Here is a 22440-nt window from a genome sequence, read left to right on the forward strand (position 1 = left end):
CATTGTTGACTGGCTCTCTTTACTATCTATTTTCAGTTGAGTCAATTTCATTCTTGGTCTCATACCAATACACCCTTTTTGCGAGTTCTAACAAACTTTCCTTGGTTAACCTGCTGCCCTGCACCCTTACTCATCTACACCTGAGAGCGGCTCATTGGACTTTGGAATCCATCGCGCACTCAGGTTCGGGACATGCTCAAACTCCTTGTCAAACGGCCACATCGGTCTCCGTATCCTCTTGTGCCCCAGCCTCTCCAGGTCCTGGTCCACGCCTCCCGGCGTCAGCCCCAGCATCCAGCCCTTCGCCATGTCGTACAGCTCCGGCTCCAGGTACCCAATCTTGACAATGACAATGTCCGCCGACCTTGGGTCCAGCCCCAGCCCCGTAAAGTCGCGCTCCTTATGATACGGCTTGCGCAGCCTCGTCAGGATCGCGTGCACGCACCCGACCCTAATCACCACCTCCGTCTCCGCATCCCGGTCCCCATGCCTTATCGCGTGCACCCTCCCCGTCATCGTCACCGGCGGCGCGTGCAGGTCGTCCACCTTGGCGCCCGCCGTCACCGTCACCTTGGCGCCCACGCCCGCCGCCACCGCCGTCTCCACCGCCTCCGGCCCGGGCACGCTCGCGTAGATGACCGCGTACCCCGAGTCCACCGCGCGGAACTCGGGCCGGGCCAGCAGCCGCGTCAGGCCCCAGGTCACGTCGCCCGAGCCCCCCGCCGTCGGGTTGTCCCCCGAGTCGGAGATGAAGTACGGGCGGTCCTTGGCCGGCGACTTGACCGCCGCGTCCAGGCACTCGTCCAGGGTGCCCGTCGGCGCGACGAACGCAAAGTCGGCGCGCGCGTCCCAGAACAAGTTCGCCAGCTTCTCCGCGCCGCGCGAGACGGCGGCCGCGTCCCAGCCGGTGACGACGACGACGGCGCGGTTGCGCGGCTCGTCGGCCCACGCGTAGCCGACCCAGATGGCCGCGTCGAGCACGCCCTCCACCGCCTCGACCTCGGGCACGGCCGCGTAGATGTGCTTGGCGGGCTCCATGCGCGTCGAGGTCTGCTCGCCGGGGAGCAGGATCGGGACGGGCACCCAGGCTTTGAGCGGGCGGCGGCCCGGCGAGGCGGGGTGGAGGGCGGCGATGAGGTTGCGGCAGGCGCGCTCCTTGGTCTCCATGGTGTCCTCGTGCGGGGCCATGCGGTAGCAGGTGATGAGGTCGCACATGTGCGCGAGCTCGCGCGAGACGTTGCCGTGCAGGTCCATCGAGGCCGAGACGAGGACGTCCGGGCCGATGACGGCGCGGACGCGGCGCAGCAGGTCGGCCTCGGCGTCATCGAGGTCCTCGACGCACATGGCGCCGTGGATGTCGAACCAGAGGCCGTCGATCGGCTGCTCCGCGATGATGGCCTGCAGGCGCTGGACGATCTCCTGGGAGAGGTTCTCGTAGGCTTCGCGGGTCACCGTGCCGCCGGGGAGCGCGTGGCCGATCAGGGCGCCCTTCCAGACGGCGTCGCGGCCGACGGGCTGGTCGTCATGGAGAAATGCGTACCGCTGGACGATTTCATCTCCTCGTTGGGGGTGGAATGCCGGGGCGGCAGTCCGAGATGGGCTAAAGGTGGATGTCTCGCAAGCGAGACCAGCTACAGCAATGACGGGCTTGCGAGCCATATTGAATGGTATAGGGTAGGTAGTTTGCAGTGAGGCAGTTGCTGATGGGGTTCGGGCTTGTGTTGGATGTGCTTGCTGTCACAGCCTCCTTGTCAACTACTTTGTTTTCCTCTCAAGAAACGAGAGCTTCCGTCTAGTCAATAAATGCACCTCTGGCTCCCGTAGCTGATGTGAAGTTGACAGTTTGTCCCCCCACCGACGGATATTTGCAGGTGGATGATGCGGGGTGCTGGCTTGCGGGGGATCCTTGGTGTGGAGATGAACTTCACGTCCGGCTTATCGCCATAAACAGCAAGCCCCTGGTTATGTAAAATTTGCGCGCTTGCTCAACTGCCGGTACCGGATTGTTTAAGCGTATCTTTATCACTTTTTACAAGTGCTACGTTGCACTTCGGATAGGGCACCCGAGACCTCGTCTGTCGAAAGGCCATGAATCCGTGGGGGGTTCTCCCAAGCCTCGCCGCCTCGTCGCTCAGCTTCTCCGTAAAGAATGGAAATAACGGCTGTTCGGCACCGAGTGGCTGGATATCCGTCGGATGTCATTTCGAGTTATTCCCAGGCTGGAAATTCGAGACTTCTCTGTATCTTCCGTTCAACCGGTCTGCTCCAGAGACCGGAGATGGACAGTGTGACATGGCATCGGCTGCTGGAATGCGGGGAAGGCGAGCCGGCCTGTAAACGGCTTTCAGGCTACAATAAGAACGACTCTTCATTCCCTTTCCTAGCAGTAAAGACCTAAAAACTCAAACTATTCTTTACCAATCTTCAACATGCTGCGATCTGTATCGACTGGGACGTGGATGCCCGCCTGGGTCCCGGAGTCGACGGCACTTCTGTCCGTCCTCCTCCTGCTGTGCTCCATCGTCCAGTCCACCACAGGAGGCTACGACGGCTCCATGCTGAATGGCCTCAATATCCTACCATCTTACACCGATTACTTCAACCTCACTCCTGCCACCAAAGGTCTGAACACGGCATCTACCTTTATCGGCGGCTTCTTCGGCCCCATCTTTGCCGGTGTCATCGCCGACCGCCTCGGCCGTCGCCCTGCCATCTTCTGGGGCACAGTGGTGACGCTCGTCGGTATTATTCTACAAGGCGCAGCTCAGAACATTGCCATGTTCGTCGTCGCGCGCATAATCCTCGGCGCAGGAAGTCAAATCTCAGGCATCGCTGGCGTCGTCTACCTTAGCGAGACGTTTCCCAGTCGCTGGAGGACCTGGGGTCTAGGCGTGAGTACCACAAAAGGCAGGCAGCAAGAAAAGACTGAAACGTACACTGACAAGCTCAGCTTCTCAACAACTGCTACTACATCGGAGCGCTCATCGCCGCCGGCATCACCCTCGGCACCAGCAAGTGGCAGTCCACCTGGGCCTGGCGGGCGCCCTCCTTCTTCCAGGCCATCTTCTCCGTCATCTGCCTGCTGTTCCTGCCCTTCATCCCCGAGTCCCCGCGCTGGCTCGTCGCGCGGGAGCGGTATGAGGACGCGCGGCTGGTCGTCGCGCTGACCAACGCCAACGGCGACCTGCAGGACCCGGTCGCGGTGGCCGTCTACAAGCAGATCGTCGACACGCTCGACTGGGAGAAGAAGGAGGGGCGCACGATGAGCCCCAAGGAGATCTTCAAGACGCCGGCGGCGCGGAAGCGCGTGCTGATCGGAGGCTCCGCGGGGCCGTTCTCCTGCATCGCCGGCAACATCATCGCGAGCTACTATCTGGGTGATGAGCTGACCACGGCGGGCATTGACAGTGCCGATGACCAACTGAAAGCAGTAAGTTTGACAGAAGTTTATATGATTACTGGCCATAGGCTAAAATGAATATTCAACTAGAATGTTGTCTTGAACATCTTCTGCCTGGCCTGTTGCCTTGTCGGAACGCAGCTTGCCGACGTCTGGGGCCGGAAGCCGACCGCGCTCCTTTCTCAATCTCTGCTCATCGTCTGCCTGTTCATCATCGGTGGACTGTCCAAGATCTACGCTGACGACAAGACCGGCGCATCGCAGGCCCTGGTCTACGGCGACGTCGCAGTCATGTTCCTCTTCCAAGGCTTCTACTCGATCGCCTGGACGCCGCTCCTCACTCTATACCCGCCCGAAGTGATGGACTACCCGACAAGAGCCAACGGAAATGCATTGTCAAGCTTTGTTCTGAACGGCCTAGCGTAGGTATCTCGTTCATTTTCATGGTCGTGTGGCTAACTGTTGTTGTAGACTGCTGCTTGTCTTTGTGATGCCCATTGGTCTGAACAACATTGGATGGAAAATGTACATGATCAACGGGTCATGGGACATCATCACGCTAATCTTGATTGTAAGTTTGAACCATTATCGTTGCGGATGCAAAGCTAAGTTTCCTAGGCTGTGTACTGGGTCGAGACCAAGGGCAAGACGCTCGAGGAGATTGACGCACTCTTTGAGGGCGGCGCGCATTCGACGGTGCGAAATGTCGAGGACGTCCGCAAGGGACGAGAGGTATTGGACGTTGGCAAGATTGAGCAGGAACTACACGAAGAGGTTGAGCTGAGGAACATGTTGAACTAGGTGTGCAAGATAGTCGCGGAAGGTGTGTCGAGCTGGCTGGAAGGCTGGCGATGAGCGACAAGAGATATGGGGAATTGCTCCCCTTTTTGTGGCTGTTATCGCCATTATCATATTTATCAATACTTTTACACCTACTACATCTATTATAAGAGGCCATGTTAATTATCGAACTGTGGTGTGTGTTCCTCTCCTAATCTTGCCGAGTGAAGTTCTCTCCCCCCCATGGGTGCACTGGTGAGGATTGGCATCAATCCTTCCTCATGCTAACAAAAATATAGTCTTGAATTGGACTAGCCACACCATCCGATCTGCGTAAAACGAAGCCAAATTACGTACAAATCCCGTCCTAAACAAGGCTCCCCGCAATCTCGGCGATACCTGAGGTGGCTTCCCCAGGTTCGTGTCCATCTGTGCTGCGACACCGGCCCAGTCGCGCCGACTGCTAAATCCCATTTCCACGATGCCTACCCACGAATATACCATTCTAATTACGTCTCTACACCAGACCATCCCACGCTTTCCAAGGCACGCGTCCCTTCTAGCGCATGTTCCAGGCTCTGTCGTCGACGCGACGGCGCGCCGCTAGCCCTGCGAGAGTTTGCACAATGGCACCTACTTTAGATCTCGCCTTGTTTTGCGGTCCCGGCTAGATTTCTTCCTCCTAGACATACTCGTTCTCAGACATTGTCGCTAGGATGATGAAGGAAGCAACGGAAACGATCGAGCGTGACCCGGAGCTGGCGGTGCAGCACGTGTCCAACACGGAACCCAAGCGTCGCGACGACTTTCAGCGGACGGCCGAGGATGGAAACGTGCAGCGTGGGCTGAAGAGCCGACACATTCAGCTGATTGCAATTGGTAAGCTCCATCATCCAACTACATGGTGCTGCATGGCGAGCTGCGTGAGGTAGACTGACTTGAACGCAGGTGGCACGGTTGGCACAGGCCTGTTTATAGGCTCTGGAGGCGTTCTCGCCGAGACTGGACCAGGTATGTCTTCCAAGGCTCTGTGACGACCTTTGCCTGTTAACAATAGAGCAGCTCCTCTTCTCATGTCTTATATCATCATGTCGGCTGTGGTATGGATCTTGACCATGGATCTGGCTGAGGTTGCGAGTTATATGCCCATCAGAGGAATGACAATCCCGTACCTGGTCCAGCGTTTCGTAGATCCTAGCTTGGCTTTTGCTTTTGGTATGTCTTTTTGATGTCTGATGATAATGTTTTGCCTTCAATCTGTCTAACAATTCTCGAATAGGGTGGAACTACTGGTACGACAAGTAACCCGCGTTGTCGCGACTTCAATAACACGTTGCTGCAGGTTTGCCTACTCCATGATCCCCCCAGCAGAGGCGACTGCGTCGGCGGTCATCATGGAGTACTGGACAACAGCCGTCCCTCCCGCTGCATGGATCACCATAATCATCGTCGGTACGTATCACGACATACGCCCAGCAGTATGCCACCTCTAACATCCCCCGGCAGTGTGCGTTCTGCTCAACCTTGTTGCTGTCAAGTACTACGGCGAAGTCGAGTTCTGGTTCGCCTCCATCAAGATCGTCGCCATCCTCGCCCTGCTCCTAATCGGCCTCGTCATCTTCTTCGGCGGCGCGCCCACCCACGACCGCATCGGCTTCCGGTACTGGAGCCACCCCGGCGCCTTCAAGCCCTACCTCCTCTCCGGCAGCGCCGGCCGGTTCCTCGCCGTCTGGGACGCGCTGATTCGCGCCGGCTTCTCCTACATCCTCTCGCCGGAGCTCATCGCCACCGCCGCCGGCGAGTGCCAGGCGCCACGGCGCAACATACCAAAGGCCGCGCGCCGCTACATCTGGCGGCTGCTACTCTTCTACGTCGGGGGTGCGCTGGTGATTGGCGCCATCGTGCCGCACAACGACGTGCGGCTGCTCGGGGCCAGCAACGCGTCGGCGAGCCCGTTCGTCATCGGCATCCACAACGCGGCGATCCCGGTGCTGGACCACGTGCTGAATGCGGTGGCGCTCACGGCGGCGTGGTCGGCGGGCAACGCGCAGCTGTACTCAGCATCCAGGATGCTCTACGGGATGGCCTGCAACGGCAAGGCGCCGAAAATATTCCGTCGATGCAATCGATGGGGAGTGCCGCATCTGGCTGTCCTGGCTTCCTCCGTGCTCAGTCTTTTGGGCTATCTGAATCTCTCCAGCAAAGGGGCCGATGTCTTTGTATGGCTGACAACCATCATCACCGTCAGCGGCATGATAAACTGGAACATTATTCTCGTCACATACCTGGTAAGTATACCCGAGACTTGGCCGTCAACTGTGCTGATAATCATCTCAGAGATTTCGCGCCGCGGTGCGACTCAACGGCATCGAGGATAGGCTCCCCTTCAAAAGCCCCTTTCAACCGTACTCGACATATTGCACCCTCTTCATGCTCAGCCTCATGTGCATCACCAACGGGTTCGCCGTCTTTTTTCCACACCAATTCAACATCGCCAAGTTTGTAACATCCTACGCCTCCTTCCCAATCTTCATCGGCCTTTATATTGCGCACCGTTGGCAGAATGGAAGGAACAAGCCATGGATCATGCCCGTCACTGAGCTGAATGTCTTCAGTGGGCTTGAAGAAGTCGAAGAGATCACAGCCAAGGACGTACCGCCTGTTCCACGAAATATCTTTGAAAGGATTTGGTTCTGGATCTGCTAGTAATGGCAATGCGTATAGTTGTATCATAAAGCCAGGTTACATATAGTATAAATTTTTTTTTTAAATATTTTAGTTGCATCTTTAGAACCTTGCAGAAAGCTGCGAGTGACTATGGCTCTGGGCAAGAGCGACACCGAGTTGGACGGCGCGTTCTGGTGAGGCAGCGCAGTGGGCATATCCAGCATGACAGATATGCTCTGTTAGTCGCCAACTCATAACCATCGACGCCAGTTTAATCGTGAAGAAAACCTTATTTTTAAAGTGATCTACTATCGTCCGATCAAGTTTTACTCGATCCTGATAACTGTTACTGTGTTGGCCTAAACGGGATGGGTTACGAGGCATCAATTCGGTGGCAAAAGCCACAGCGGCTTGGCACTGTTACTGAAGGGTGGCCAGTGCGAAATAAGATTGATAAATATCAAAAAATACAAGATATAAATTAGAGCATACAAAAAGAAGAAAGAAAACAAGCATAGTTGGTCTTAAGAAGGATCGGTAGAAGGATCGGTAAAATGCAATCATCAGGCCACTCCACTACAGGATCTACCAGTCTCCCCAACTCCGGCTATCGCGGATGGCCAAGTTTCAGGGGCCAGGAGCCCCTGTAGTTCGATGATGACCATAGTTGAGGCTACTATACACTATCCGCATAGGGGAACAAGCCTTACGGTGCACCGGAGATGGCGTACAGGGCTGCCAACAGCTTGGCTCACCAGCGGTTTCGGGTCCTATTTCTTGCCGCTCACAATAAAAGCCGTGCATGGATCAAAACCTATAAAAAGCACGCGAGGCTCTGAGAAGCCCAATGCCAACAAGACCTTCGAGGTGCTCTCCAACTCGACTTGTCTTCACGACAACGCAACACCCGGCGAGCCTGCGATGGCGTCTACGCATCTCACAGAGGGGGCACTGCAAGGCCGCGGTACGTACGCTAAAATTGCAAAGATGACGCGATGGATGCATGCACTCTAACTATCTACCTCGTAATAATCAGCCCGAACTTCACAGGCGGTTGCAACGCTCGCCCCGCAGTTTGGCGAGGACCCTTGCTTCACCTACATCTTGAACAAGTTGTCCGACGACGAGCGGCTATCCTACCTGGACACCGTGTTCCAGTTCCTAGTCACGGCCGCCGTCGCCAACCACGGCACCATATACGAGACCGCGGACTGGCAGAGCGCCGCCGTCGTCCTGCCGCCCGGCAAGGACGTCGCCAACCCCGTCCACTTCGTCCCCTCCGGCGGGCTGCCCGTGTTCGCCAAGCTGGGCGTCTCCGGCACCGTCAAGATGCTCTACGAGTTCCCGCGGTACGTCGGCGCGGTCAAGGAAGCCGCGCTCGGCAAGCGCAGGTTCTACTACGTCTTCCTCGTCGCTACGGTGCCCGAGGGCAGAGGACAGGGGCTGGCCAGCAGGGTGCTCAGACAGGTCCTGGATGTCGCTCAGAAGGAGCAGGTGCCGGCATGGATAGAGGCCAGTACAGAGGCGAGCAGGCGCGTCTATGCAACGGTAGGGTTCAAGGAGCTCGGGACTGTGGTGCTCGGCAAGGGAAAGTGTGATGCGATGGGCTTGCAGATGAAGGGGGGCCCGGGGATAACGGTATGGCCCATGATTTGGGAGCCGTTGGACACCATCCAACCGGAGAAAAGCACACCGGTTTAATTTTACTTGAATTTTCATTCACTAGTCTGGTTAGCGATAGAATATCAAATGGTCGTGCAAGCCAAGGGCGTACATGGATGGCGTGTTGAACGCTGGCGAGAATGGAGCCAGGGCTGGACAAGGGCAATGCACGGGTGAGAGTGAAGCGACATGAAACGAGGCCTTCTGTCGAGACGATAGTCACCAGTAAATGCCTGTTGGGCAGCATTATTAGGCGGCGACCAAGAAATTCTGAACTGTCGCGGGGTTTACACAGCGAGATCGGCTGCAAGGTAGATGTCAGGGCGCATGTCCCGACAACTGGGTTCTGCCGATTTGATAGCGCATACTGTACGAATTGAAGAAGAGAACCTGAGTGGCAGGAAGGAAACTGGTTGACACTGAGTTCTTATTAGTTAGTGGGCTTGCGTGGCCAACTCTCCTGGTCCTGCGTGCCGATGACGACGACCCCCCCCCCCGGGGCGTGCTGGTTGCAGGCACCTACTGTACATACGCCGACAGCCCAACGCCATCATCTTTTGTCCATTCCTCGTACACAACCACTTAATCCAAGTCTTACTAGACTTCGTTCGTGTTCTTGCACCATCACAAACGTCTACTTCGGTCTCCCATATCCATCTCCCTCTACCCATTTCACTCCACCAGCGCGCGCGCTCATCTCTGCACACCACTGCTGGTTTTCGAGCTGCTTGCGAAACATGTGCTTCAAGGCAGCCTCCTCCTGGACAAACATGGCCTGTTGCATGACCTGTGCTTGGAAGAGATCCTGCCTGAGCTGCTCCTGGGCCATGCAATAGGCAGCTTGGGCGGCGTGGACTTGGCGGTTTATCTGCGCAATGTCTCTCCTTGCCTCTGGACTGAGATCGAATCCGTGAAGGCTGCCGTCCGAACATTGAACCACGGAAGACCCTCGGAAAGAGTCAAGATGAATGCCCTGATGTTGGTGTAGTTAGCAGAGTTCAATTAGATCGTCATGGCCTCTGACCAGTGACTCGTAAAAAGGTTGTACGAACCCAGATACTCCCAATACCCGTTGGAGCTGAATCAACTGCGTTCATAGTATGGAATACACCAGGATAACTTCCAAGTTGGCACGAAGAGGCACCACGTCCGGTAAGGAGTACGTAGTTCCCCCCTGCACCTAGTACAACGCATCGGGTGCTGTCGCGCCAAGCTCCTCTCTCTGTTTGCAGCATGCGCAAGTCTAGCTCCAGCTGCTCTGGAAGCTCACGGTATATGCTAGTTTGTCCATCACTAGCCCAGTATGAACCACCCCGTCCGCTAAACGAAACTTGGAGATGGCGCAGATGTCGCTTATATTCTGTGTGAGGATTGCGGTCAAGAAGGTACTCGGCAAGGCCGCGCATTGAGGCAATGTTTTTGATCCCTATATGCACGGGTTAAACCAGCGACGGTGTTTGAGGGTTCTTTATAGAACATACTCAACTGTACACACCCAGTCTGGGCATCAAGGTACGTAACCACCGCGGCATCTCCAGGACCAAATGCCACACAGTAGACTTCAAGGGCTTTGCTCATGGTTTCTTTGAACCAATCCGGCAGGTTATGTCTAAATATTGATTAATGTCAACTCATTAGAGGAACCGAAAGCATTAGTCAGGACAGATACTCACATGCGCCGATATCCTGGCCCACTGATAAAGTAACCGCCGTGCTGGGCGAATGCGATGATGGGTTTCATTTGTATATATATGGGTGTGTGTATTTTCTTTGATACTGGCTCGACTTATTGGATGATAGGGAATGTAACTATAAAGTTCCATGTATTCTATATTTTTAATCGAGGGGACACACCCGAGTTATATCTTCAAGTAACAGAGTCCCCAGAAATTGTGAACCAATCAATGGGATGCGCAGAATAAAAGTCCTGGGGGCCCAGCTGAACGCCCTTCTGTATGCTGAGGCGCAAGCTGAACGCCCGATTGTTTGCTGAGGCAATAGCTGCGGTCTAATTTTAGTCTGGTATCTGGTAACTATGTGAATGTATGTATGTATATGCATGGCGCCACTGGCCGAACTTGTCTTCGGATGGATGAAATAACAGGCGCAATAAGCCCAGCGCAATGATGATAATAACAAGGGGTCCAAAGCTGTAGGTTAGTTGGCGCAAATGAGGAAACCTCAGGCGGCGACAGCCGTAGCTGTTACGGGTAGAGTCCCTCATGTTGTAGTTGGATGATGACCTTTCATTCAATCATAATTTCTCATCACAGGTACTTCAACATCACCACGGGAGATTACTCAAGGAGCTTCCATGATACTATCGCTACTTTGCCGAAGCAATACATGGTGAAACTTGTCTTGGAGAGCCATGATGCGTCACAATTATACGGATTGTCCGAGGCAGTCATCGACGCAGGTGACGAGGAGGTCGGGACTTTGCGTGGATCTAGTCCTTGGACAAAAAGGTTGTCATCCTCCGTCCCATCTAGCACCAACTTTCATGTAACCCATTCAGGGTGTGGCAACATGGCGACAAGTCATCGTGCATCTAAATTCGCGGCCAGGTCTAAGCCTAGCAAATTTATTCAAGTAGACAAAGGCTGTCCGCCACCAGGATACGTTCAGACTTTCGCCAAAAAGCAGTCTGCGCCCGCCAACTCGTGTAAGCTGCCGCATCACTGTCTCGCTAGTTAGTAGGAAGCGGGATTCTTTTGTGTGTCCAGTTTCGGTTCTCTTTCAACCTCATTCTGTTTATTTCCATAAGCAGAGACGCACATTGTATTTCCTTCATTTGTTTGTCAAGAAGTAGCGAAAAATGCGTTTCCTTGCAGCTCTCACGGCCTTGGTCTCACTCGTTGCTGTCAGCAGCAGCGCGGACGAGGCTCTGCGCATCCCCGATCATGCCAGCAACGAGGCATACTGGCAGCGGATCGGCGACGAGACCAAGAGGCCCGTCTGCTTCGTGCTTCCCGACCTCGCCGGTGGCGACGACGCCCCTGCTATCATGCGCGCCCTCAACTACGACTGCCGCAAGCGCAGCGTCGTCGTGTTCCCCGGCCCCGTCTACCACATCGAGAGCAACATGACCACCGTCGACATGGACGACGTCGAGATCCACCACTACGGCCGCTTCCTCTGGAGCCCCGACGTCGACTACTGGCGGTCCGTCTCCATGCCCGTCGGCTTCCAGAACCAGACGACCGTCTGGTACTTTGGCGGCGACCGCGTCTCCCTCGACGGACACGGCCTCGGCACGCTCGACGGCAACGGCCAGGTCTGGTACGACTGGGCTCGCGGCCTCGGCAACCTCCCGCGCCGGCCCATGATGGTCAACTTCCGCCGGCTGACCAACTCGCGCGTCGCCGGCATGCGCTTCGTCCAGAGCCAGATGTGGACCATGGCCGTCACCCACTCCCAGCACGTCGAGTTTGCCGACATCTACGTCAACAACACCTCGACCAGCCGCTGGAGCACGCTCAACACGGACGGCATCGACACCATCTGGTCAGACGACATCACGCTGCGACGGTGGCGCATCAAGAGCGGCGACGATGCGGTGGCGCTCAAGGGCAACTCTACCAACGTCCGCGTGCTCGACACGGAGATTTACGGCGGCCAGGGCCTCGCCATCGGCTCGGTCGGGCAGTACAAGGACCGCCACGAGCACGTCACCAGCTTCCTCGCCAGGAACGTCACCCTCTTCGACACCACGTACGCGATCTACCTCAAGACCTGGGGCGGCAACTCCAAGGGCTTCCCGCCCAATGGCGGCGGCGGCGGCCTCGGCTTCATGTCCGGCATCGTCCTCGAGGACGTCAAGCTGCGCGGCGTCCGCAAGTATCCGCTCTTCGCCTGGCAGTGCGAAAACTACGAGGGCGGACTGGGCCGCGACTGCCAGAGCTCAAAGTTTTCGATGCGAGACTTTACGGCCCGGGGCATCAGCGGCTGGGCCAAGGACAGCGTGGACCACGTGGGCTGGTTCCAGTGCAGCGTCGCCGCAGGAGGGTGCAGTAACTTTACCGTGTCCGACGTTCATATGACCCGGGGCTCAGGCGGTGACGAGCTGACGTCGTGGCACTGCGAAAACATGCACGAGCATGCTGGCTTCCAGTGCAGTCAGTGACTGAGTGAGGGTGAAGCAGAGCCCCGAGGTTGTGTGGTCGTGCATCATAGCTTGACGAGGTCTAATAATAGGAAGGCCAACGATTTGAGACAGCGTCATCGCTCTCCGCCTTGGTCAAGGCAGCCATCAGGTGCAGACCGACCGAGCGCCTCCTTCATGTCGCATTGTGCCACGGCGTAGCTTGTCGTCCAATCAGTCACGCCGCCCTGCTTTCTGCCTGCATCATTGAGCAAACCAAGGCTTGCTCAACCACATTGCTTTGACAAGCCCGACTGGGTGAAACCCACCTGCAATGACCTGCGCTGTTAATTTCTCTGCAGCCAGCGCTCCCGCGTCACACAAACAGCCGCCTTTTGCCTTATACATATACCAGGGGGGCTGGCGGGTGACAGCAGCAGCAGCAGCAGCAGCAGCAGCAGCTCAGCCCAGCCAGCCTCGCGGGAACTCGTCAATGCATGGATCTTCAAAACCTCATCATCCCTCTCCCTCTTTATCACTCACCATACGACCACCATGACCAAAGACTCGCACAAAAAGAAAAGCCAAAGCGAGACGCCGCCTTCTCGCTCGCGCTCACGCTCCACCCAGCCGGAGCGGTCCGGCGGCTCCGATCGCTGATCGCCCGCCGGCGGCGTCAAAAGTCTCTCCTCCTCCAGCCGCTCGCCGTACACGCCGTCGCGCCTGTCCCATGTGACCAACTCGCGGGACATCAGCGAGGTCGACGCCCAGACCGAGGCGCTCAGCAACCTGTCCTTCGGGGCCGAGCGGCCGCGGACGGCGGCCCCGCTGACGTTTGACTCCATCGCGGCGTGGGAGAGGCAGGGGGGCAGGCTAGAGGCACTGGACGACGGCACGCTCGAGATGCTCCTGAGCCAGTACATCGGGACTAAGGATAGTCGACCGACCAGGCGCAAGTATCAGCCGCCCAAGGTGGTCCCGCCGCCGGCGCCCGTGTTGGAAGACGAGGAGGGTGAGGAGAGTGAGGAGGGTGGAGTGTACTTGGGTGATTCGTCCCAGTCTTGGAGTCGGCAAAAGGATCAAGGTTCAGGAAGAGTCCGATGATCATTGTATTCGTGGTGCAGAGCGGAAGATATTGTAGCAAAGCAAAGGAAAACAACGCGGCTGCGAGACCACCAGCTCCGAAACTATGCGACCGGGCCATTGTAGCGTTTTGTGTTGTTAAGAACGCGTGAATGGGAAAGAAATGACATGGAAACACAGTTCGAGGGAAAGGCACAGGCAGGCTCGTTCGAAAGTTGCTTGAATCTGGCAAGTTCAAAATTGTGCAGACGGCTGTCAGCTGTCCCTCTTGTCGAGGCAGCGCGAGCTCGCACACATCGCCCGCTTGCTTGATCGTAGTTACCGTATTTGTTATTTTTCTTCCAAATCACTTCAGATCTCCGTTAAATCCCACAATACATTATCCAGATTTTTTTTGAACCTAATTGTCTGTACGTTGGCTGACATGTTAGTTTACACGGAGAGGGTAGCCTACTATCACCACATGATAATCGCGCAAACGTTTGTCTTGCAAAAAAGTCATTGAATTGCCAAACATAAGCTATCTTTTAGGTATCAAGTCATTCGTATAAGAAATAATCCATCTTCTCAAACATCAATCGTGCGAGGCTTCTGGTTGGCCGTCTCGACATGCTGGCCCATTCCGTGCATCTCGTGCGCGGCCTGCTCCTTCTCATCGTACGCCTGGTCCTGGAGCTCAGCATCCTTGTTTCCGTACAGACCAATCTTGTACCAGGGGAGGTCGAAGAGGCGGTCCATGCTCTCGAGAGAACGACCGCTCGTTTCCGGGACGGAGAAGAGCACCCATATCCCGCCAAGGATGGTGATGGCCGCGAAGCACCAGAAAGTGCCAGAGGGAGAGATGCCTCCGTTGCTGGTCGGGAGAAGCATGTTGGGAACAGCCCGGGTGTTGCCGTACTGGTTGGCGAAGTGCAGGGTCATGGAAATCGACGTAGCAAATGAGCGCACGCGGAGCGGGAACAGTTCTGCAGTCAAGAGATACTGCATAGAGTTCCAGCCCATGGCCCAGGCAAATCCAGACTGAAATCGTCCCGTTAGCATTTGTTTTCGAGGGGTGGATCTGGCCAGGTATAGCTTTTATCGGAACATCGGGATGGAGTGACTTACCACGTATATCATCGCGATGGCGCCGCGACTGCTGCCTAGATCCTTCTGAGGAAGCTTGAAACCCTCGACTACACCGAGCTGAGGGACAGAGGTAAGGAAGCTGGCGACATAAATCATGGAAATGGATTGCAGGGTAATGCCGATGAGAAGCGACATCTTGCGTCCAATCACATCGACGAGGAACAGGGCACAGGCCAACGCAGCGATCAGCTTCACAACTCCGAATACGGCGGTGACGAGCATCCCTTCTTGCTTTCCAGTGATGCCAATGATCTTGAAAAGATCCACTGCATAGAGGGTGATGCTTCCCGCACCGCTCCATTGGGACAATAATTGCACCATGGCTGCGAGATACATGCGATACAGGTTGCTCTTGACGAGGAACAATTCCTTGACCATGCCGAAGAATCCGACGCCGCGAGTTGCCTCCATCTCATGGTCGAGCGCAGCCTGGATCATGGACGTCTCACCAACTACGTAGTCGCTGTCGGGAGCTTGCTGGCGGATGTGCGAAAGGACCTCGGCGGCCTTGTCGGGGCGTCCCTGCTTGACGAGGAAGCGAGGCGACTCGTACTGGAAGAACATGAGGATGAAGATGATGCCGGCCATCATGATATGGAGGCTCGTAGGAACCAGCCACTGATTATGACTGTGATTGGAGATGTGGATGGAGGAGCCATAGTTGGTAAAGTAGGCCAGGACGATGCCAATGTAGACGGCGCCAGTGAAGAAGCAGGTACACAAGCCACGAACGGACGCGGGGGCAATTTCCGCAATGTATACGGGGCTGTTGACAAGGTTAGAAATGTAGTTGACTGTCTGCGAGCTTGCGGGTTCAATTCACGTACCCGACGACAGGCGTCTGTCCGACACCAAGACCAGCAATAAAGCGCCCAGCGTAAATAGCGCCGAGGTTGCCGTTGACGCCGCCAATCATGAAGACGACGATGCCGAGAATCCAGAGCATACAGAGGAAGCGAGTGGCCTGAATACGGCCGATCCGATCGCAGACGATGAATGCACTGGGCAGGAAAAGCAAAAAGAAGTAGTTAGCACATGGTGAGCATTTCAACGTTGCGGAGCTGGCAGCGTAGCATGATCGCCGTTCTAGCGGCCAGGGCGGCGCATGGGTCATGGTGGGATGACGGGTCGGCGTTCTTGGCAAAGGAGAAAAAAAATGGCGGGGGAGATGGGACGGGACGATGCCAATGTTTCGCCTAGACGATTTCCCATCCCGCAGCCCAGTTTTCAAGGCGAGAAGGAGTTTGCAAGGGGGGCAGACAGACATGCAAAACTTACATCATGGCGCCCGCGACGGAGCCGAGCTGCACCATCGACGACACGTTGGCCTTGATGTTGGCCTTTTGGACGGTAGTGTAGGTGCTGTAGTGGATGGCCCGCTGGAAGTCGGCCGAGTTGAAGGCCCCCGAGATGAGGCCCTCGTCGATGCCGCGCGCCGCGCCGAGCAGGCCAAAAGAGACCACGGCGAACCACAGGCGCCAGTTGAAGACGCCCGCGGGCTCGCCGAGGTTCTTCAGGCGGAAGATGTTGACGGGTTTCTTGACGCCGCCAGCCATGATGCCTGGGTTTGTTGTCGCGTCGCTCGTTCTTGGTATGTGATCCGTGTATCGTACGTAACTCGCAGCTTGCTTGGACGTGCTTCGTTGAAAGTGTATGGAGCAACAGTAAGAAAACCAGCAAGGTACACGAGTGCGACAAGAGGAATGTCAGCCGCGGGGCAGGCTCGACGGTTGGGGGAGTGGCCTTCTTTATACAAGTTCTTTACTTCTGGATCACGCCGCACCAAAAAGACATGGATGGGTACGGCTCTCTTTATGGGCATAACCTGCGTCAGTAGGTGTATCCCAGTAGCCTGAGAGGAATAAGATCCGCCGGCTAAGCAGCAAAGCCTGCACCCTACTGGTAGAAGGAGGGGAGCCAAAGTAATAAACCACCCAGCTTGTTAGCTCTCGACTAGGCAACTCTCCCACATCCCCCTCATGAGAAAGTTGGGGAATAAAGCCACAATCCCCACGTCCCCGCCGTGTAACTAAGCCTTGGTGGCTATTTCGTCCTACTCAGAAATCTCCCATAATGAAGCCACCAGTGGGATGCCTGCCGGTGGGTGGCCACACAAGTATTTGACTATACTCCCTCAGGCCTACCAACGTGGCGGAAATAGTCTTCCGTGGAGCGTTGATCGTGCTCATTGCCGTGCTAAAGACGAGTCAGAAATGACAATACCGTCGAGCTGAGGAATACCACACATGCGCAAATTAAGCAAGCGCGCGCACTTCTGCCGCCTCTCGGGTGCTCCGACGGGTCGCGGTGCCGTTGATGGATGATTCTCAGTCTTGGAGCCCATCTTCTCCAAATCAACCCACTGCACCCTCAGTGGAGCGCGTCGCACGTTCTCCCAACTTGCCAGCCCCAGCTGGAATTTGCTTGTGGGGATGAATGGCGGGATGAACTGCGCATGAGTCGTAATGCAATTCCACGAGCCCTCACTGGACGGGGTCCCGTTTCCGTAGGCCCAAGTGCAATTTCGTTCGGCGAGCGCATCAGGATGATCAGTGACTCCATTCGAACATTGACCGCAGTTTCATGGACAAGAAATTGGGCTTGTAAAAAACGGTTAATTTCCTCCAGCTACCACCCTCCGCACTCCGTAACTAAACACAATGCAAGTTGGGGGCGCCGGAGCCTCGCCAGAACTAACAGGACAAAAGCCGACGCCGCATCTCACAACCCCAGCCTAGAGGAAAAAGAGGGCTCGGCTATTGAAACCCTCCACTGTGAACGAGCAAACGTCGCCCAGCCTCAGATTTGCTGCGCTACCTAACCCAGGCTTTCCAAGCCACAACGGGTGAAATAGGGCAATCGAAGTTTAAATTCTTCTGCTTGTTCCTTGTTAGCTGGTTTGGAGTTGCTTCTAGCTCCGTCGCCGCCACTCGGTGTGGCAGATCATTGCTCTGTTTCTTCGCCCGCGCACCACCACCACAAGGCAGCGCGTCGGCCCTTCTCGACACAAAGGTTCCTCCTCTGGATACGACATCGAGGGACCTCAGATGAAGGCAAGAATTTTATGCGCTTCTTGGCGTCATCCGGGGCAAAAAGAGGGCCAAACACCAGAAAAGAAACCGGAGCAGCGTCGCAACCCACGTTGCCGCCAGGCCCTTCCCTGTCATCTTCCCCATACCCATCCCGCCACGATGCCACCTCTCGGCGGACTGCCGAACGTTGCGAGTCCTACCTAGGGAACGCGGGGTAATTAGGTGTACATGCCATCACAAAAACTCATCTTGGCCTCGTATTTGCTTCCTCTTCTAAGAAGAAACCTCTGCTAAGAAGAAACCTCTGCTAAGACGAATCCTCTACTAAGACGAAACCTACGTAAGTGACGACTATTTACATGCCCAGCTTTCCAAGAGATGAGAGCAAGCCTCCATCGACAACGCCCAGCCGGCTAGGCTTTCTGCCCTCTCTGGCCGGTGCCGGCTGGGCAAGCCAAGGGCGCCGCGCCCTCGCCGTTCGCCTTCTTGGCGAAGGGAGCTCATGACCCTGTGAGGGGGTGGGGGGGTTATGAAGCAGGTTGCCAACCACATTTCGATCAACGCAATTAAAAAGAAAAAATGTGGCAAATTGGGCGAGACGAACGAGAATGAGATATGGCTTGGACAGTGTTTTCAAGAAATGATACATTGTTCTTTCATACGGTTAAGTAGGCAGTGCTTAGAGTGTGGCGTCTGTAGATGCCAACCCGCAAAACAGATGGATACCAGGGAAGCCTTCCACTCCTTATGAATATGCGGATGATAGAAAGAAGCAGTAATAATAGATAATAGCAAGAAATATAATAGTAATTGTATCAATACTCCCCGTAATAATAGCGGTTATTACAACTCTTAGTAGGTAAGCTGCCTGTGCCACGCAAAACCTTCGTTGGATTGACAAAGTATCAAGCGAAGCTCTCGAGGCTCTAATCGGCACGCCTTTAGTCTTCCCTGTGGGTCCTAGGGCTCGCAACAGGCCATCATATTGAATGGCAGCTATTTGCAGTTGAGTTTTCGGCAAACAGCCTGTGGTCAGCAAACCCCACGGGGACCCCAATAAGCCAACTCCGCATCACCCACAGCGCGTTGGAGAACGCCACGCCCATCAACAACATGCCACACTTTGTGTTTGCCAAGGGGGCTAGATGTACAAGGCGTCATATCCCTGCACCTCCTGTCATTCTTAGACTTTTCTATCTCGCTAATAACTTCGGCTTACGAGTTACAGCCGCGCCGAAGCTCGAGAGGGTCGTCGGCCGAAGAGGCGCCACGCCAGAAAACCGGTCCCAGCAGGCATGACCGTGGCTGCAACTTGGCGTGTTGTTGTTGTTGGCTTGTCTGCATGAATGCGCAACTCTCCGAATGAACATCATCCGGCTCTCAGACGATGGAGGCTCTCGCCACCCGGGCAGTGCCCAGCTCCCTCACAGCCAATACCTTCCCCAAATCGCATAGTCCTCCTTGGTACCCCGGAACCTGAACTCGACCTCCGTTATGTCTTCAAATCCCTCACTCTCCTGCGGTGGCTTGTATCGACTCTGAAACCCGGTAAATGCAATCTCCGGCAGGACCTCTCTCTCCTCTGGGTTCAGCGACTTGTTCAGCGACCGGACGGCGTCATTGTGGCGGCACACGGCCGCCGGCGTCGACAACGACACGCAGCGGATCGGCACCTTGAGTGATTGGGCCAGGTCGATCCAGAGTTTGCGCGTGCTCGGGTCGGCATTCGTATTATCTGCCCACCATGGCCTCGTCAGTAGCTGCGCGGATGTCCAAAACGACAGTCAAAGTATCCGGTCGATCACTTACCCACTGCAACTGAGCGCCCGTCTTCGAGATGTGCCTTGGCGACCTGGATACATTTCTCCCTCGTCTTGAGAGTATCCTGGTTTACGCGCTCGTAGCCCAGGGGCTCCAGGAACTTCCAGTAAAAGGTACTCTTTCCCGCCCCAGGTCGCCCGCAAAATATCACCATTTCCTGGGCATTCTTCTTCGTGAACGCCGTGGCCTCGCCGTCCTCGCTCGGTAGAGGGTAGTGGACCAGGTCCAGGTCGCGCTCCCACTTGCGCGGCTCTTGTCCCAGGAAGTATTCCTCTGGCGTCTTGAACGAGACGCCAACATTGTGGGCGAGGTTTCGATCCGAGCAGCTAAAGTCCTTGACAATCGCCGCGCCGTTGACTACGGTGGCTCCGCGACCCCCAGCATCTCCCACAAAGAAGCTCTGTTCCAGGTCAATATCCTTGGCTTCCACTCCCATATCACGAAGAATTTCGTCCCACATGCCCCTCCGAGGCTTTCTAAAGTTATCCTTTGCCGTGGCCGCATATACCGTAATGGGCAAGTCAAGGAATCGCAATATGGATGACCCCTTCTCCTTGAACTCGTCTAATCGCTTCGAGGGATTCTTGGGCGCAGACTTTTGCTTGGGATCAGCGTGCAGCGTAATACCACCCTGGTTTGACAAAATGGCCACCTGATAGCCGTCCTCGTAGAGCTCCTTTAACTTCCCGGGTACTTGCGCATCCCACCACCGCCAGTCCGAGGCGTCTTTGGCATGCTTTCTTCCAGAGCTCGTGTCAATCAAGGTAGAGTCCAGATCAAAAGCCGCAATTTTCCGCCGTTTTTGTGTCTCCTTGCTCTCTCCATCTGGTGTGTATTTGCCGACAAGCAGCGTCGCCGGCTTGGTGGGGTCGTCTTTGCGTTCGGACCATGATGTTCGATCTTTCGGTTTTTGCGAGGTTGGCGTAAAGAAATTGGATATCGCGCTCTCTACGTGATGCCGTAATTAGCTAAATCCCTCTGCCTTTGGGCTTGTCTTACTAGTTGTTCCACTTGCGAGCGATCGCTTCGTTGGTGGTGGTGATATGGGTTCTGTAGCTTTACGCTTTTCCACTTCCACCTTGGAAGACATTTCAAAACGACGAACCCGAGTACTCGGAGACACTTGACACGAAAGACAGGCCACCGATCGCCAATTTATTGAGCGCTTGAAGTTCATTTGACTGTGCGAGCGAGCCGTGAAGGTGGGAACCGCGCCAATGCGTCGCACTTTGACACGAGATCACGTGGGGCATTCGTGAAGCTGCTTCAGGCGACTTCAATGCTGGTTGTTTGTTGTACTAACTCATTTTATGCTCCTTCATACCATTTTCCATTTTCCAGTCTTCTTCCTATCCACGGTCAACTCATCGATACACTAACCGGTGCATCTTCCTTGATCAAGCCGTAATTTTATTTTTATTTTTACGAGTCATCATCCTCTCTCTGCTTGCAGACAATACTTTCCCCAGCGCTGAGGGCTCATCGGCGCAACGTCTGCCATTACGTCAAGTTCACAGGGTCTCGGGTGACCTGAAACACAATGTATGAAGTTTGCATGACTAGCATGGTGGAGGATGCAGACCTCGTACCAGCCTGCTCCATTCTCGAGGGTCTCTGCTCCATGAAGGCGTGGGAGTCGATCGTGCGCGTACTCTACTACCAGGGACCTTCACGGCCCGCCGGGCTGTCCAACCAACGCTCCATCGAGAAGGCCATACGCAAAAACGTCGCGCCGCTGTGGCGGGAGCTTCACCAAAATCTCACTCGCCAAGCTTTCGTAGTACAAGCCCGCTATGATGTCCTCAAGGACAGGGACTTTGGGTCGGAGCCGACGCAGCCGCCCCTAGACACGAACGCGACGCCGGGCATCCTGCGCTGGACCGACTTTCCTGATCCTCCTCACGGAAAGCCGCTTCTAACGCAGCGCAAAATCGTCGAATTGTGGGAGCAGCGTTCATTGCCATCGATCCTAGAAGACAACCACCACCGGTATGCAAAACGCACCATTCCCCAAGAAATACGCTTTCATCTCACTGACAATGGCACACAGCTTCAAGGGAGAGGTGATAGAGGAGACGTATCGGTTCTTCAGGGACGAGGTCGAGTTCTGCCTCTGCAAGCAATACATCTTCAACCGCATCCAACGATTCGCGCCCCTCGAGCAGCGCGAAGGGTTCCTGTCGCTCCCGGCCACGCACTTGCCGGCCTGGGACAGCCTCACGCCCGTTGACGTGCAAGGGCGTTGGATCTTGCAGGTCAAGACGCACGTGCTGCAGGACAACAAGCCCGACGAGATTCGAAAGGCGCAGGACGTGCTGATGGCGCTGCGCAACGAGCTGGACGGGGTCTTTGACTTCCGCCCGATTGACAGAAAGGTTTACGATACCCGGGTAGCGATGCGGCAGCAGGCCGTTCATACGCTCCCGCAAAAGGTCACGGTTGGGAAGAACTAATATTTTCAGGTTGAATTTTGCATGGAGTTGGTGTCGCATGTTTTGAAAGAAGGCTTTAAAGTCGCAGGACGATCCCACGCTTTCAGATTGGCTTTCCTGATCTCTCTCTCCCTTTCTTAGGCGTGGCCGCGTGGCTGCCCACTGCGCTCTATCTCGCAAGCACCATCTACCTAAAGAAGGGGGAAGAAATTGAAAATGGCTGTCGCCAGGCCCTACCCCGTATAGCCGTAACCACCAGTCTTCCTATGTTGTGCTTCTCAACTTTTTTCTCTTTGTTTACAACGTCTGTTGGAAAGCAAAAGGGGCTGTAAAATTCAGTCTAAGGAGAGT

At 55.5% G+C, this 22440-nt stretch overlaps 10 protein-coding genes across 10 annotated transcripts; 5 read left to right on the plus strand and 5 right to left on the minus strand.

Moving 5' to 3' along the window:
* Positions 1 to 126: 126 nt before the first annotated feature.
* Positions 127 to 1659, minus strand: ISF_05002 (Microcystin LR degradation protein MlrC; the record flags this gene model as incomplete). The annotated part of the gene is made up of 1 exon (XM_018848607.1): positions 127 to 1659. The coding sequence occupies one exon, from the start codon at positions 1657 to 1659 to the stop codon at positions 127 to 129; it is 1533 nt and encodes a 510-aa protein (XP_018704333.1).
* Positions 1660 to 2429: 770 nt separating this feature from the next.
* Positions 2430 to 4201, plus strand: ISF_05003 (General substrate transporter; the record flags this gene model as incomplete). The annotated part of the gene is made up of 5 exons (XM_018848608.1): positions 2430 to 2891; positions 2951 to 3430; positions 3491 to 3822; positions 3872 to 3971; positions 4019 to 4201. The coding sequence occupies 5 exons, from the start codon at positions 2430 to 2432 to the stop codon at positions 4199 to 4201; spliced, it is 1557 nt and encodes a 518-aa protein (XP_018704334.1).
* A 695-nt stretch (positions 4202 to 4896) lies between these two features.
* ISF_05004 (proline-specific permease) lies at positions 4897 to 6886 on the plus strand (the record flags this gene model as incomplete). The annotated part of the gene is made up of 7 exons (XM_018848609.1): positions 4897 to 5059; positions 5129 to 5191; positions 5243 to 5395; positions 5460 to 5472; positions 5523 to 5632; positions 5687 to 6468; positions 6518 to 6886. 7 exons carry the CDS (start codon positions 4897 to 4899, stop codon positions 6884 to 6886), a joined length of 1653 nt encoding a protein of 550 aa, XP_018704335.1.
* An 882-nt stretch (positions 6887 to 7768) lies between these two features.
* ISF_05005 (Acyl-CoA N-acyltransferase) lies at positions 7769 to 8548 on the plus strand (the record flags this gene model as incomplete). The annotated part of the gene is made up of 2 exons (XM_018848610.1): positions 7769 to 7811; positions 7884 to 8548. The coding sequence occupies 2 exons, from the start codon at positions 7769 to 7771 to the stop codon at positions 8546 to 8548; spliced, it is 708 nt and encodes a 235-aa protein (XP_018704336.1).
* Positions 8549 to 9143: 595 nt separating this feature from the next.
* ISF_05006 (hypothetical protein) lies at positions 9144 to 10250 on the minus strand (the record flags this gene model as incomplete). Its single annotated transcript, XM_018848611.1, has 4 exons — positions 9144 to 9482; positions 9562 to 9935; positions 9991 to 10118; positions 10183 to 10250. The coding sequence occupies 4 exons, from the start codon at positions 10248 to 10250 to the stop codon at positions 9144 to 9146; spliced, it is 909 nt and encodes a 302-aa protein (XP_018704337.1).
* Positions 10251 to 11327: 1077 nt separating this feature from the next.
* On the plus strand, positions 11328 to 12635 carry ISF_05007 (exo-polygalacturonase; the record flags this gene model as incomplete). Its single annotated transcript, XM_018848612.1, has 1 exon — positions 11328 to 12635. The coding sequence occupies one exon, from the start codon at positions 11328 to 11330 to the stop codon at positions 12633 to 12635; it is 1308 nt and encodes a 435-aa protein (XP_018704338.1).
* Positions 12636 to 13132: 497 nt separating this feature from the next.
* On the minus strand, positions 13133 to 13438 carry ISF_05008 (hypothetical protein; the record flags this gene model as incomplete). The annotated part of the gene is made up of 1 exon (XM_018848613.1): positions 13133 to 13438. The coding sequence occupies one exon, from the start codon at positions 13436 to 13438 to the stop codon at positions 13133 to 13135; it is 306 nt and encodes a 101-aa protein (XP_018704339.1).
* An 805-nt stretch (positions 13439 to 14243) lies between these two features.
* On the minus strand, positions 14244 to 16360 carry ISF_05009 (Sugar/inositol transporter; the record flags this gene model as incomplete). Its single annotated transcript, XM_018848614.1, has 4 exons — positions 14244 to 14696; positions 14784 to 15570; positions 15632 to 15805; positions 16083 to 16360. 4 exons carry the CDS (start codon positions 16358 to 16360, stop codon positions 14244 to 14246), a joined length of 1692 nt encoding a protein of 563 aa, XP_018704340.1.
* Positions 16361 to 19260: 2900 nt separating this feature from the next.
* Positions 19261 to 20747, minus strand: ISF_05010 (DNA kinase/phosphatase Pnk1; the record flags this gene model as incomplete). Its single annotated transcript, XM_018848615.1, has 3 exons — positions 19261 to 19571; positions 19646 to 20605; positions 20657 to 20747. The coding sequence occupies 3 exons, from the start codon at positions 20745 to 20747 to the stop codon at positions 19261 to 19263; spliced, it is 1362 nt and encodes a 453-aa protein (XP_018704341.1).
* A 450-nt stretch (positions 20748 to 21197) lies between these two features.
* On the plus strand, positions 21198 to 22110 carry ISF_05011 (Mediator complex subunit Med18; the record flags this gene model as incomplete). The annotated part of the gene is made up of 2 exons (XM_018848616.1): positions 21198 to 21646; positions 21708 to 22110. 2 exons carry the CDS (start codon positions 21198 to 21200, stop codon positions 22108 to 22110), a joined length of 852 nt encoding a protein of 283 aa, XP_018704342.1.
* Positions 22111 to 22440: the final 330 nt, after the last annotated feature.

Source organism: Cordyceps fumosorosea (assembly GCF_001636725.1).
Source record: "Cordyceps fumosorosea ARSEF 2679 chromosome Unknown scaffold_11, whole genome shotgun sequence".
Taxonomy (NCBI): Eukaryota; Fungi; Ascomycota; class Sordariomycetes; order Hypocreales; family Cordycipitaceae; genus Cordyceps; species Cordyceps fumosorosea.